The sequence below is a fragment of the Bufo bufo genome, chromosome 1 (assembly GCF_905171765.1).
Source record: "Bufo bufo chromosome 1, aBufBuf1.1, whole genome shotgun sequence".
Taxonomy (NCBI): domain Eukaryota; kingdom Metazoa; phylum Chordata; class Amphibia; order Anura; family Bufonidae; genus Bufo; species Bufo bufo.
Genome location: NC_053389.1, coordinates 590,629,377 through 590,645,099, shown reverse-complemented (window position 1 = coordinate 590,645,099; position 15,723 = coordinate 590,629,377). Strand labels below are relative to the sequence as shown.

General features: G+C 43.9%; 1 protein-coding gene across 1 annotated transcript in view; it reads right to left on the bottom strand.

Annotated features, from left to right (window-relative positions):
• COPG2 (COPI coat complex subunit gamma 2) overlaps window positions 1-15,723 on the bottom strand; it is an 82,780-nt gene that overhangs the window by 45,790 nt on the left and 21,267 nt on the right. Inside the window, exons 4-10 of the mRNA XM_040413424.1 lie at window positions 15,612-15,683; window positions 12,767-12,846; window positions 7,283-7,358; window positions 4,132-4,224; window positions 2,786-2,872; window positions 588-745; window positions 135-268 (exon numbers count right to left, since the gene is read on the bottom strand). Coding sequence (XP_040269358.1) covers window positions 135-268; window positions 588-745; window positions 2,786-2,872; window positions 4,132-4,224; window positions 7,283-7,358; window positions 12,767-12,846; window positions 15,612-15,683 — 700 coding nt within the window. The remainder of the gene's footprint in view (window positions 1-134; window positions 269-587; window positions 746-2,785; window positions 2,873-4,131; window positions 4,225-7,282; window positions 7,359-12,766; window positions 12,847-15,611; window positions 15,684-15,723) is intronic.

The window sequence follows — 15,723 nt, the reverse complement described above, 5'->3', positions numbered from 1 at the left end:
CCATTAAAAGGGGGTTAACCTGGACATATCCCCATTTTCACCCAGGCAGCCCCTCTGAACCCGGTCAACACCTTTAAGACAGCAGACAGCAAAATAGTTTATTCAACAAGAATTAGGAGGAATTGAGCCCATACCTGAGACTGCTGGGGCCAACTCCCTTGCCGTGCAGTTGGGCAGGTGAATAATGGCTGAAGCTGCCTCATATACTACCATTTCATGTTTGTTTCTAAGGCAGCTCTCAATGAAGTCAAACAAAGGGCTGGTATGCCTACAGAAAAAGAAAGTGTCTTCATCTATAAAGAAGCTAAACCCTCATTACCAAATAAATTTTTAATTTGTAGCTATACAATTCCCAAGGTGAAACATCTATCTATAGGGTATCGATCATTCAATCCATCGCAGGCACATGCAATACTTCCACAATGTTCCCATGTGCTTGTGCAGGTTTCCTCTGCACCTGGCGCTAGCGTGTTCACATGTAATCGAGAAATGACACCTTCTGCCCCGCTGAGGACATGCACTACTGTAAGCAGATATAGTCTGTGCACACTAGACTACATAAAGGACAAACATTTCATTATTCTCACCCCTCATCCGACTCTTCCAGCAAACGGCTAGCAATTCGGATTAACATGCAGTATGCAAAAGGAGACTTCAGGCCGGATTTAGTAAACTTGTTAATCATTTTTGCAACAGAAAGACGGTCGTTCTTTCTCAGATAGTAGAGCAGTCCCAACGCATGGTACTGTCAGAAACAAAGAAGAGTTATCAACCAACAGTCACATTAAAATAGTAAAGTAATATACACTGGAGTAATAATGCTCCATTCATATAAATAGAAATCAGTGGTTCAACCTTAAAGAGGTTGTCTGGGTTCAGCCTTCAGCATCAGTGATACCCGCCTCTAAAATCGCACAGAACAGCGCTATAGACCGCCCATTTGTGCCAGTGACGTCACCAGGCTCCCTGCTAGGTGGAAGTTTCCACCTAGCATACTGATGTGAAGCCCGGTACGTCACCGGCTCACAACAAACAGGCCCTGCCCTACGCGATGCTCCACTCCTACATGGTAACGGAGCGAAGGGGAGCTTATATCCGGGTTCAGCCCTGACCCGAACAACCCCTTTAAAGGCTATGTACACCTTTGGGGGCATTATTTTTATGATTGCATATTACTCATTTTGAGCTAAAAAAAATATAAAAAATTTCACCTGGTCTTTATTAAAAATGTTCAGCTGTTCTTGAAATACAAGGGTTAAAAATCAGTCTGTTTGCAAGCAATCTTTTTAGTTGAATCTGATGGCTCATGTATAGCTCATCTCTCTGATCTCCTGACCTCATAAACACTTATTTAAGCAATATTCTTATCAGTTTGAGAAAGAACTGAGCCATTATTTAGCCTAAAATTTGTAGAATGCAATTATTTAAAACAAATGCCCTGAAGGTGTCCAGAGCCTTTAAAAAAGATAGTCTGGTAGGCAGAAGTACACCAACTAGAATACACTATACTAAAATATAATCACAAGTCATACATTGCAAAATAGCTCTACCGAAAAAGGAAGAATACTGACACTAATTGGTGGATGGCCTGCAAGTCAATGTCCGACCCTTGGGTTACATCCACACCGGACATAAACTGCAGCAGAAAAATCTGCATAATTCCACATGCAGTAAAATCTAAAATCCACGTCTACCTCTGTGTGGATCTTGTGCAATTTTTTTTGGCAGCACGCGGATGAAATGCCAGAAAAATCGCATCCACTTTACTGCTACTGTAAACACTGAGGATTTTCCATCCACAATTCCACAGTGAAAAATCAGGGTGTTATAAGCACTGTGTGAACATGCCTTTAATGGAACACTAATCCTCTGAAACCATACAAACAAACATGGTCATCCTTCCTGTGACTGCAGCAGCCAATCTCTGGCGTCAGCGTTCATATGTGTATCAACAGCATATGACTGATGTTAGTAATTGGCTGCAGCAGTCATAGGAACAATGAAGTGTTTTAAGTTGGTGCAACTGTGGCTATATAATTTTTTCTCAGCATTTTTTGTAAAAAAAAAATTTTTTTTTTTTTACAAAATTCATTTTCTGCCCAAAAAGCATGGAGAGACCGTGCCTTTTTTTGAGGCACATCATAAGTTCAAAATCTGAGCAATAAGGCCTGCTTTCGGTATAGAATGCCCGGGAATCGGCTGCATGCAGCGGAATTTGTCCGACCGTTCCTCTGCATATTTCCTGGATTGCAGCTAGATCACCGTTAGACACCATTATAAATAATGGGGCCGGATGGCAGTCCAGCAGTGTCCGGCAGGAACAGACGGCAGACACAAGTGTGAAACAAAGCACCCGCACTGAATCCTGACCCATTTATTTCAATGGGTCTGTGTACGAGCGTTTTTTTTCAGGCTTCATTTCTGCATTGCGCGAGAATCGCAGCATGTTCTATATTCTATGTTTTTCACGCAGCTCTGGCCTCATAGAAGTCACTGGGGCTTCAGTGAAAAACGCATTACATCCGGATGAAATGCGCTTTTCACTGAAGGTTGCTAGAAGTCTTCAGTTTTTTTTCAAAAAACGCATCAAAACTGATTGCACCCGCGTGGAAAAAACTGAACAACTGAACGCAATTGAAAACAAAACTGACTGGACTTGCTTGCGAAATAGTGCGAGTTTCACTGAACGCACCCTGAATGCATCTGACACAATCCGTATAGTTCGTGTGAAAGAGGCCTAACCTGTTCTCTTGTTCTGTTCTGCAAACAATTTTGATAAGAATACCTGGACCATGATGTTGTCACTAGAAGCAGCCTCCTGAGCCTCATTAATCCAGCGTTTCACCACATCATAACTTATTTTCATCATGTGCTGATAAAAAGAAAAGTTACAGGTCAGGAACATTTTTCTTACACCACTGTTAGGACTCAAGTACATAAAAACGTAAACACTGCTATTGCTGAGCAGGATCACTAAAGTGAACTGGTCAGCAGTACCGACCATGCTAAACTGCTGACCGCACTCGGTAGGCGCTGGGGAGAGCAGTTCACACATCCCATTTTTGGAGCCATTATCATCAGTAGTGAAAATATGATGTTTTACTCTGCCAGATTCTGTACCCACAAGTGCAATGGAGGCGGAGCTTCTCTGTAAAGTGCTCTCTAATTACCAGCTTCACAGCCCCTCCCCTCTGAGTGACAACTGTAGCATCCAACCAGGAGCCTACTACAGCTGTCACTCAGAGCAGAGAGGAGGGACTGTGAAGCAGCTCAATGCCAAGAACGTTTCACAGTGAAACTCCGCTTTCTAGGCACTGGCATGAGCAGAACCTGGCAGAATCAAAGTTCACATTCGCACTACTCCTGATATTAAAAACTCCACAAACAGTAGGTTTGTTCTGCTCTCCCCAGCCCCAACCTTGAATGAGCCATCAGCAGTTTTAGATGGTCACGGTTTTGCAGACTCGCTAAAATTTTCTTGTTTTCGAATCTCATGAACATTCACCCCCAAACATTCTCTATGACTATGACATTCACATACGATGTCTCCCCAATCTTCTAATTCTTTATTATATTAAGGAGCAAGGCGTGCCTATCTTATATATTTTCATGTTTTAATGCCAGTAATAATTGAATATTAATAATCATCATATGAACTGTCCATGTCTAATGGTAGAGAATGCGCACTGAGACACAAAGTCTATCTTCCTTCCTTTCCCCACTACCTGTTATCTATATGTCATAAGAAGCAGAAACAGTCATTTCACATGTCACATAGTGTCCATGTAGAACTTATAGATTTCTGCAGTAGCTCTGGGGCCAGAGGTCGGTGCTGGAACTACAGCTCTGTCCGCAGCTTAGTGGATGGGAGCAGCGCTGCAGTAACCAGCTCCGTCCACTACACAATGCATGGAGCTGTTTAGTTCTGGCACCTACTTCCTACTCTGGAACAGCTGATTGACGGGGGTGCAAGGAGTCTGACCGCCGCTGATCAAATACTGATGACCTACGCCGAGAATAAGACATTAATACCAAAAGGACCGGAAACCCATTTAAATGTCTCTTAAGTTTTAGACAGACAAAGTGAAAAAGAAATTCATTAAAAATATAAGGGAAGGCATATTTACATACCAAGGAAGACACCAATGCAGAACTGGAAACGCTGGGAACTTTATCCACAATCGCCTGTTTCATGTACCTTTCAATTGCTTGCAACATGGTGGCCTGTGAAAAGAAACAAGCCTTATTAAAAGGTAATCATATCGAAAACTCTAAGTCATCATTCAGACATATGACCGCGTTAGCTCCCAACATTAAAATGGACTTGCCTGATATGGCGATGTTAGGAGAAAACCAGACAACAGGATCGTTACACACAAGGGCTCACATTTAGGCCTCATGCACACGACCATTGTGCGTTTTGCGGTCCGCAAAACACGGATGGCGTCAGTGTGTGTTCCGCAATTTGAGGAACGGCACGGACAGCCATTGATATAACTGCCTATTCTTGTCCGCCAAACGCGGACAAGAATAGGACAGGTTATATCTTTTTTGCGGACCACGGAACGGAGCAACGGATGCGGACAGCACACTGAGTGCTGTCTGCATCTTTTGCGGCCCCATTGAAGTGAATGGGTCCGCAATCGAGCCGCCAAAACTGCGGCTTGGATGCGGACCAAAACAACGGCCGTGTGCATGAGGCCTTACTAAGGTAGTTGCACCTGTTTTCTGGTGATATTTGCGGCAAAATTCTGCCACAAATTTTTTTTTCCAGATTTATTTACTGATTGATGACCTACCTTGAGGATAGACAATGTCAAAACAGCAGGGGTCCGAATCCTGGGATCCTCACCGATCAGCCGTTTGAAGAGGCCGCAGAACTCAGGTGGTATTTAAGCCTCTTGCTAGACCACAGACGTCACCGTACATCAGTCATGTGGCCTAAACACAGCTCAGTCCTAATCAAGAGGCTGAACTGCAATACCAAGCACAGCTGCTATAAAATGTACAGTGCTGTGCTTGGTAGGTTGTGAAGAGACTGCAAAGCTCGCCAGAGCAACAGGGAGCACAGTAGCCTATTCATACAGCTGATTGGCGGGGTCCCAGGAGTCGGACAACCACTGATCTGATATTGATGACCTATCCTGAGGATAGACCATTGATATCAAATTCACAAGCGTGACAGATTGACTCCGTTCAGTGATACTCGCACCATTTTGCAAGCAAGTTCAGTCAGTTTTGTCTGCGATTGCGTTCAGTTGTTCTGCGCGGGTGCAATGCGTTTTGATTCGTTTTTCACATGCGTGATAAAAAACTGAAGGTTTACAAACATCACTTAGCAACCATCAGTGAAAAACGCATTGCATCCGCACTTGCTTCCAGATGTAATGCATTTTTCACTGAAGCCCCATTCACTTCTATGGGGCCAGGGCTGCATGAAAAACGCAGAATATAGAACATGCTGCATTTTTCACGCAACGCAGAACTGATGCGTAAAAACAAAACAAAAACAAAACAAAAAAAAAAAACACACAGTCATGTACACAGACAGACTGAAATTAATGGGTCAGGATTCCGGACGGGTGCTATGGGTTCACGGTCACGCATTGCACCCGTGCGGAAAACTCGCTCGTGTGAAAGGGGCCTAAGGCTCCATTCACACGTCTGCAACTTGGGTCCGGATCCGTTCCACAACTTTGCGGAACGGGTGCGGACACATTCATTTTCAATGAGGCCGGAACGGATGCGGACAGCACACTATGTGCTATTCGGATCCGCAATTGCGTTCCCGGAAAAAAATAGAACAAGTCCTATTCTTGTCCGCAATTGCGGACAAGAAAAGGCATTTTCTATGAGAGTGCAGGCGATGTGCGGTCTGCGAACTGCGGAATGCACATTGCCGCTGTCAGTGTTTTGTGGATCCGCAAATGTGTGAATGGACCCTTAGAATGACTGTGTGCAACATACCCAACTCTTCTTTGTTTTTTTATGTCTGAAAGTGGGCATAGCTTAGTGGAGTCATGCACCAGTTTTTAGATGCAAGTTAAAGGGGTTGTCCAGGTTCAGAGCTGAACCCGGACATACCCTTATTTTAACCCAGGCAGCCCCCCTGAGGCTAGCATAGGAGAATCTCATGCTCCAATGCGCTCCCTTGCCCTGCGCTAAATCGCACAGGGCAAGGTCTCTTTTGTTTTCAATAACACACTGCCGAGCGGAAACTTCCGCCCGGCAGTGTGTTCGGTGACGTCACCGGCTCTGATGGGCGGGCTTTAGCACTGCCCTAGCCGTTTTACTGGCTAGGGCAGCGCTAAATCCCGCCCATCAGTGCTGGTGACGTCACCGGGGTTCCTGGCAGCCCCATGGAGAGCCCCGGTACGTCACCGGATCTCCAAAAAATAACTTTGCCCTGTGCGATTTAGCGCAGGGCAAAGGAGAGCATCGGAGCATGAACTGCTCCGATGCTCATGTCAGGGGGGCTGCCGGTGTGAAAATGGAGGTATGTCCGGGTTCAGCTCTGAACCCGGACAACCCCTTTAATGGTCCAAAGTAACAGATATGAAATATCTTTCATAAAGTTGAATACTTTTCTATGGCACAGTGGCCAAGACTTACTAATCCTGAATATCATGTAAACTTACAGGCTACCTAGACCTGCACCAGATTTATCACAGGGGCTCAGGCTGGATGATGGATGGGGTGCAGGAATAAGTTATTGTTTTCCCCTTTTTTCGGAAGCAGAATTATCATTATACTATAGTAAAACATAATACAATTTGTATATGTTATGCATCTGAACAGCCATAACTTGGCAGTACTTACCCCTCTGTCTCCACTGCACTCAGAGTGGCTGCAGGCTCTGCCGCTCAGGTCCTGACAGGATGCACTCCTTGGTCTTCCTGTTCAGCTGCATACTGTAAATGTAAACAGGAAGACTCGGGAACACATCCGATCGGGACCCGAACGGTGGCAACGACAAATGGGTAAGTACTGAAGAAACGACCGCTCATCCACAGGTGAGAAGACTATGGGATTTTCTAAAAAAAAAAACAAAAAAAAAAAAACCACAACCCTGGAGAACTCTTTTAAAAATGTGTTTTGAAACAAAAGTCGTGAGTCAGCTGACTACTGAACGGACAAAATATGCTCCCCAATTTCTTCATTTCACCATGGATTTCAGCTCACAGCTGTAGAGAAGTGTGAACATACGTGAATGCTCCTCATTCTTAAGAGTAAAGTCCTTCAGAAGGCCATAGCAGCAACCTTAGCCCTAAAGGCTACTTACGTCAGTAATCCGGCAGAGGGCTCGGATAGCAGGGCCTCTGTAAACATCTTCTTTTCCAGTCATATCCTTGGTCAGACTATTAAAATTGAATTATGTAAAGGTTAATCCAATAACTTCTACTATACATTTTATTGCGGTGTGTCTTATTCCTAGCTATGTCAAATACACATGACAAAAGTCTGATCTATTAGGAATAGTAGCTGAAATGTCAATATGAAAAACAATTGCTGAACCGAACTAAGGAAATAAATCCATTCTGAAAGGGACAGTAACATCTGGTCTTAAAGGCTATTTACACCTTTGGAGTCCATTTTCTTTTAGATTCTTTTTGGCTAACAATTAGGGATGTCCCGATACCGATACCAGTATCGGTATCGGGACCGATACCGGGCATTTGCACGAGTACATGTACTCGTGCAAATGTCCCCGATACCACTGCCGATACCTGTGCACCGCTTCTATGTGTCCGTCCGCGGCCCCTGCACCTCGCACAGCTGACAGCTTCAGAGGCAGCAGCAGGCAGTGTAATAGGAGCCGACAGTGGAAGCTAGCTCCGCCCCTCCCCGCCCTCCAACCAGAGACTCACAGCACAGGGAGCGTAGTGCAGGGACTCAGAGAATCGTCTGACAGTTTATTGGTTAAAAGAATCCAATGAGTCACAGACTGTGTCACCGAGTCCCTGCCAGACGTCCTGCTCTGCGGCTCCCTGTAAGTCCGTCCGGGGGGAAGGGGGGCATTATTAGCATAGCATGTAGTGGAGCTGTGTGTGTACAGGGTGCATGTAGCAGAGCAGGAAGCCTGGCAGGGACTCGGTGACACAGTCTCTGACTCATTAGATTCTTTTTAACTAATAAACTCTCAGACGATTCTCTGAGTCCCTGCAATAACTATAATTACATCACAGTCTGCTCCACTGCATTCACTGCAGCAGAGCTGTGTTTGCCAGGAGCGAGTCCCTCCAAAGGTGATAGTGTCTGTCTTCTATGGCCCTGGTCCCTCCCTTCCTGCCTGCAAGCTGCACATTGATCTCTAAAAGCAGCCATTAGGGCAAGAAGAAATATACATTACTGTATGATGGCCACAAGACTATTATACTGAGGAGGGGCTTCAAAAATTGTTGTCCTGACTCCTTACAGTAGCGTCTCCTTGTGGCCGCCCCCAATACAGTATAACGTCTCCTTGTGGCTGTCCCCATACAGTATAACGTCTCCTTGTGGCCCCCCCATACAGTATAACGTCTCCTTGTGGCTGCCCCCATACAGTATAACGTCTCCTTGTGGCTGCCCCCATACAGTAGAACGTCTCCTTGTGGCTGTCCCCATACAGTAGAACGTCTCCTTGTAGCTGCCCCCATACAGTATAACGTCTCCTTGTGGCTGCCCCCATACAGTGTAACGTCTCCTTGTGGCTGCCCCCCCATACAATATAACGTCTCCTTGTGGCCGCCCCCATACAGTGTAACGTCTCCTTGTGGCCGCCCCCATACAGTAGAACGTCTCCTTGTGGCTGCCCCCATACAGTAGAACGTCTCCTTGTGGCTGCCCCCATACAGTAGAACGTCTCCTTGTGGCTGCCCCCATACAGTATAACGTCTCCTTGTGGCTGCCCCCATACAGTATAACGTCTCCTTGTGGCTGTCCCCATACAGTATAACGTCTCCTTGTGGCCGTCCCCATACAGTATAACGTCTCCTTGTGGCCGCCCCATAGTGTAACGTCTCCTTGTGGCCGTCCCATACAGTGTAACGTCTCCTTGTGGCTGCCCCCATACAGTATAACGTCTCCTTGTGGCCGCCCCCATACAGTATAACGTCTTCTTGTGGCCGCCCCCATACAGTATAACGTCTCCTTGTGGCTGCCCCCATACAGTATAACGTCTCCTTGTGGCTGTCCCCATACAGTATAACGTCTCCTTGTGGCCGTCCCATACAGTATAACGTCTCCTTGTGGCCGCCCCATAGTGTAACGTCTCCTTGTGGCCGTCCCATACAGTGTAACGTCTCCTTGTGGCTGCCCCCATACAGTATAACGTCTCCTTGTGGCCGCCCCCATACAGTATAACGTCTTCTTGTGGCCGCCCCCATACAGTATAACGTCTTCTTGTGGCTGCCCCCATACAGTATAACATCTCCTTGTGGCTGCCCCATACAGTATAACATCTCCTTGTGGCTGCCCCATACAGTATAACGTCTCCTTGTGGCTGCCCCATACAGTATAACGTCTCCTTGTGGCTGCCCCCCATACAGTATAACGTCTCCTTGTAGCTGCCCCATACAGTATAACGTCTTCTTGTGGCTGCCCCCATACAGTATAACATCTCCTTGTGGCTGCCCCATACAGTATAACATCTCCTTGTGGCTGCCCCATACAGTATAACATCTCCTTGTGGCTGCCCCATACAGTATAACGTCTCCTTGTGGCTGCCCCCATACAGTATAACGTCTCCTTGTGGCTGCCCCCATACAGTATAACGTCTCCTTGTGGCTGCCCCCATACAGTATAACGTCTCCTTGTGGCCGCCCCCATACAGTATAACGTCTTCTTGTGGCTGCCCCCATACAGTGTAACCTCTCCTTGTGGCTGCCCCCATACAGTATAACGTCTCCTTGTGGCTGCCCCCATACAGTATAACGTCTCCTTGTGGCTGCCCCCATACAGTATAACATCTCCTTGTGGCTGCCCCATACAGTGTAATGTCCCCTTGTGGCTGCCCCATACAGTATAACATCTCCTTGTGGCTGCCCCATACAGTATAACGTCTCCTTGTAGCTGCCCCCATACAGTATAACGTCTCCTTGTGGCTGCCCCCATACAGTATAACATCTCCTTGTGGCTGCCCCATACAGTATAACGTCTCTTTGTGGCCCCCATACAGTATAATGTCTCCTTGGAATGTTATAGTTCTGTTTTTGGGCCTTTTGGTTGGTCAGTGGTCAGAAAATACATGTGTGTGTATTTTATTGTTAAAATTAGTATCGGTAATTGGTATCGGTGAGTACTTAAATAAAAGTATCGGTACTCGTACTCAGTCTTAAAAAAATGGTATCGGGACATCCCTACTAACAATCATATTTTCAATTGACCGTTATTAAAAATATTGAGCTGTTCAGTCACAAAGGGTTAACTATTTTTCTAACTGTGTGACTGGTACTTTCCCTTTGTGCTGGTCATCTAATTACCCTTATTTCTAAACTACTGAGAGGTCATAAACACTTATTTAAGCCACATGCTTATCAGTAAGATAAGGATTGAGCTATAATGAGTGTTTATAATGTCAGAGAGCAGAGATAAGAAGTCCGTCTGTATGGAAAGGACAAAAAAATCCACAGGCAGCTAGTAGAGCATCTCGGCTCTGTACAGAAAAAAGGATTCCATATTGTTAATAAAGACCAATTGAAAAAAAGATTTTTAGCTCAAAATAAGTATAATGTAATAATAATTTTAAAAAAAATTGCCCCCAAAAGGTGTACATAGCCTTTAAAAGGGGGCATGTTACATTGGAAATGCACTCCAATACATGGGCAGCAGGTTATAGAGCAAGGGGGGCTGAACAGACTGATGTATAGTTTTTTGGAAACCATTTAATAAATCTTGTAATTTATTCATTTCAAAATATTGAGCTGTTCTGTCACAAAGGGTTAACTGTTTTTCTGTGTGACTGGTACTTTCACTTTGTGCCGTCATCTAATTACCCTTATCGCTAAACTACTAAAGAGGTTATAAACACTTATTTAAGGGTACTTTCACACTAGCGTTTTTCTTTTCCGGCGCTGAGTTCCGTCCTAGGGGCTCAAATCCGGAAAAGAACTGATCAGTTTTATCCTAATGCATTCTGAATGGAAAGTAATCCGTTCAGGATGCATCAGGATGTCTTCAGTTCAGTCTTTTTGACTGATCAGGCTTTTCAGAAAACTGTAGCATGTTGTATTTTTACCTCCGGCCAAAAATCCTGAACACTTTGACTGAACGCCGGATCCAGCCTATTTCCCATTGACTTGCATTAGCGCCGGATCCGGCGCCGTGTGTTCCGTCAAACCGGATCCGGCTTTTGCATGTTAAACCCGAAAAATGTAAAAAAAAAAGTTAAAGTTAATAAATGGCGGATCCGTTTTTTCCAATGCATTTTTTTATTGTGATCAAAATTCTGATCAGGATTCAAATGTAATCTGTTTTCACAAGTTTTTCCGGATCCGGTGGGCAGTTCCGGTGTCGGAATTGAACGCCGATTGAAAACAACACTAGTGTGAAAGTAGCCTTAGCCACATTCTTATCAGTAAGGTAGGGATCAAGCTTTAATGAGTGCTTATAATGTCAGAGAGCAGAGATAAGGAGCTCGTCAGCTCCTCAGATGACGGAAAAGAGAGAAAAGCCACAGACAGCTAGTAGAGCATCTCAGCTCTGTACAGAAAAAATGATTCCATATTGTTAATAAAGACCAATTGAAAAAAATATTATTTTTAGCTCAAAATAAGTATAATGCAATAATTAAAAAGGTGTACATAGCCTTTGACAAATCTGCAACTATCAGCTGATGGGCAAGGAGGCTTCTTAGGCCTCTTTCAGACGGGCGTGATTTTTCCGCGCGAGTGCAAAACATTGTAATGCGTTTTGCACTCGCGTGAGAAAAATCGGCATGTTTGGTACCCAAACCCGAACTTCTTCACAGAAGTTCGGGCTTGGGATCGGTGTTCTGTAGATTGCTATTATTTTCCCTTATAACCATGTTATAAGGGAAAATAATACATTCTGAATACAGAATGCATAGTTGAATAGGGCTGGAGGGGTTAAAAATAAATAATAATTTAACTCACCTTAATCCACTTGATCACGGAGCCGGCATCTCTTCTGACTTCTTTCTTTGCTGTGTGCAACAACAGGACCTGTGGCGACGTCACTCCGGTCATCACATTGTCCATCACATGATCCATCACCATGGTAAAAGATCATTTGATGGATCATGTGATGACGTCACCACAGGTCCTGTTACTGCACACAGCAAAGAAAGAAGTCAGAAGAGATGCCGGCTCCTCGATCAAGTGGATTAAGGCGAGTTAAATTATTTTTAATATTTTTTTTAACCCCTCCAGCGCTATTTTACTATGCATTCTGTATTCAGAATGCTATTATTTTACCTTATAACCATGTTATAAGGGAAAATAATAATGCTTGGGTCTCCATCCCGATCGTCTCCTAGCAACCGTGCGTGAAAATCTGAATTTTCACGCAACCTCATTCATTTCTATGGGGCCTGCGTTACGTGAAAAACGCACAAAATAGAGCATGCTGCGATTTTCACGCAACGCACAAGTGATGCGTGAATATCTCCGCTCATGTGAACAGCCCCATAGAAATGAATGGGTCGGGATTCAGTGCGGGTGCAATGCATTCAACTCACGCATCGCATCTGCGCGGAAAACTCGCCTGTGTGAAAGGGGCCTTAATCAATCCATCCCTATCACAATGATGGTAAGATTTTCATGTTTACCTGCTTGTGACAATAATGACATCTTCAGATATATTGGCCATTTCCTTAATAGTGAGGTAACACATTCTCCTCAGTGTTTGCTAAGAAAGGGGAGTGTTAAAGAAAAAAAAAAAAATAAGAAACATAAACAGCAGAAACAACAAATATATGAACAAGTAAAATGCCCACCAAACTACACCAATGAGGACACCGTGAGGGAAATTTACTAAAGACAGGCAATTCAAATTCCAGTTTTCGTAAAAAGCCAGAGCTGGTTTAAAATGCAACCAGTTTATTAATAGGCGCTGGCCTCCTCATAAAGGGGTCGCGTCTGAAACTGAATCCTATGCCCACAAGGAGCTGGTGTAGATTTCACTTGTAACCGATGCCAGCTTTCTGACATAACCTTTAGTTAATGTCACAAGCCGTGGTGGCCCCGTCCCTTATCTCTTCCCACTTCTGAAAGTCTTTTATATGTGCACAGCCTTCATACATGAGGCCACATGTTCTGTAGGGGTCTGGGTGTTGCATCCACAATGTAGACAGCAGATTTACTATGCCAGTCTTAGTAAAAAAAAAAAAAAAAAAAGTGTGCTGCAGTAAGATGTGCCAAATGAATTAAAAGTTGGCACATCTTCTGGTTTTCCAAACTGAAATCTACACCAGATAGGAGCTTTTGTAGATTTCAGTTATAGTTTCCGTAAATTATAGCAATTCCACCGGGCCGTGGGGACCTCCCACTGAGCCCCATTCCTATTTCTTGCCACTTTTCAAAAGTTATCAGAAACTTTAATTAATCAAACACAGCATAAAACCACTTAAACAGCAGCAAATCACAGATAATGACACAAATGGACCCCATTATATAACTACAATAATAATACAAAATATATTATAAAAGACTGCTGAAAAACGGTATCGCATCAATGAAAACTAAGCTGGTGTGTATAACTCGCAAGGAATAACAAAGAATAGCGATCCATCCATACTACAAGTAATGTGGTATACAGACCAAACAGATGGGCCCTCACACCCCAACACGTGTTACGCCGTGGCTTCTTCCAAGAGGAATAACCAAAAGAGATTAAAATCAACAGAAACCGACTGCCTAGGTCTCCCAAACTATGCTCCAGGACAGGCAGGAAACTCCATGGCGATGACATGATACTATTTTTTTGTAGTCTATATGTAATGTAATATGTCATTTATAATAGATTTTGTTTTCTCCAAGCATTTTTCTCAAGGTTTTCCATGTACAACAAACAAAAAGAAGAAACCCTGGGTGAGTGATTAGAAAGATACACCAGCAGCTCAACAGTTCCCCTGTTGTCAGTAGGTACCGTACATATGAACAGATATAGGTCTCCAAACTGAGAGGCCTATAGTCACCGAAATAAAACGGCAACAAATCAGAAAACAAAGTTAAGGAAAAAATGCACAAAGATTCATAGTCTCAAAATGTATAATAAGAGCTACCGGTCCATATGTTCCAATGTCTGCAAAAAAACACGGGTAAGCACGTCATTGGGCCACCAGTGTCTTTTCATAGGAGCATTGATTAAGTCGATCCACTCAATAATATGGGGTTGATAGGGAGATTTCCAATGTCGAGTGATTACTAATTTAGTAGCCAGCAGATGAAAAGCTATGATTGTTCTATAAGAAGAGGGTATTTCTTTAATCTGTAGTAGGAGTAATGCCAGTTGGGGTGAAAGTGGAATCTGGGTTTTACTTCTATTCTGGATAATTCCAGAAGTGGTCCACAGGGGTTGGATAAGAGGACATTCCCAGAGGATGTGAAGTAGAGTGCCCCCCCTAACCACAAATCTTTCAACCGGCTCCAGAGCAAGAAGGAAATATATGGTGCAATTTAGTGGGGGAGTAATACCATCTAGAACAAGACTTAATGATGACCTCTTGGTTAGTACATCTAAGGGTCTTATACACAATCTGGAAGGTGGCTTTCCAAGGGTATAGGTCCTCTTCCCATCTTGTCATAGAGAGGAGTATAACCTGGAATATTATGAAATGCTGAAATACCTCTGGTTCCGATTATTATCATATATTTTGTATTAACATTATTGTAGTCTGTCACTTTTTAAGTGATTTTAGGATGTGTTTAATTCAATAATGTTTTTGATATCATACTGTTTGTACCATGGAGTACTTGTACAGGTGATCGATCTTTTGTATCATTGTTCTCTAGGTACTTCATCTGAATATTTATAGTCCAGCTTGCGGTTTGGTGATCACTTTTAAAACGCAGCAAGAAATTAGCAAATTACGGCATGTACCATAATCCGTGACTTTCTTTTTTCCGCCCTAACATGCTGATGTGAATGAGCCTTAGGCTCCATTCACACATCAGCAATTCTGTTCCGCATTTTGCGGAACGGAATTGCGGATCCATTCATTTCTATGGGGCCGCACGATGTGGTCCGCATTTCTGATCCCGAAAAAAAATAGAACATGTCCTATTCTTGTCCGCAATAGCGGACAAGAATAGGCATATTCTATTAGTGCCGGCGATGTGCGGTCCGCACACTGCCGGTTTCTGTGTTTTACGGATCCGCAAAACACACACGGATGTGTGAATGGACCCTTACTTTGGACACAATGATAAAGATCTATATGGAAGTTACTAATAAACAGTTTCTGAAATCTACTAGATCAAACCTGGCAGTCCTGTGCAAACACATCCACAGAGGTTGGACACAATTTACTTCCATCCTTCATTGTATTATTTACCGCTGCTCAACCCAGAACTGATGTGGCTACTACAGAGCCGAGAATCACGCTATCCCATCCCGGTGGACAACGAGTCCCAACATTCACAGACTGTACTGGAGGGTAATAATAAACTTACATCATTGGACTGGAACAATCTGGTCATGGCAAAGAACGCTTCCGTGGCTTCCATTGTTCCAAAATGTTCACCCTAGGACAAAAAAAAAAATACAAATAAAAAAAAAAAAAAA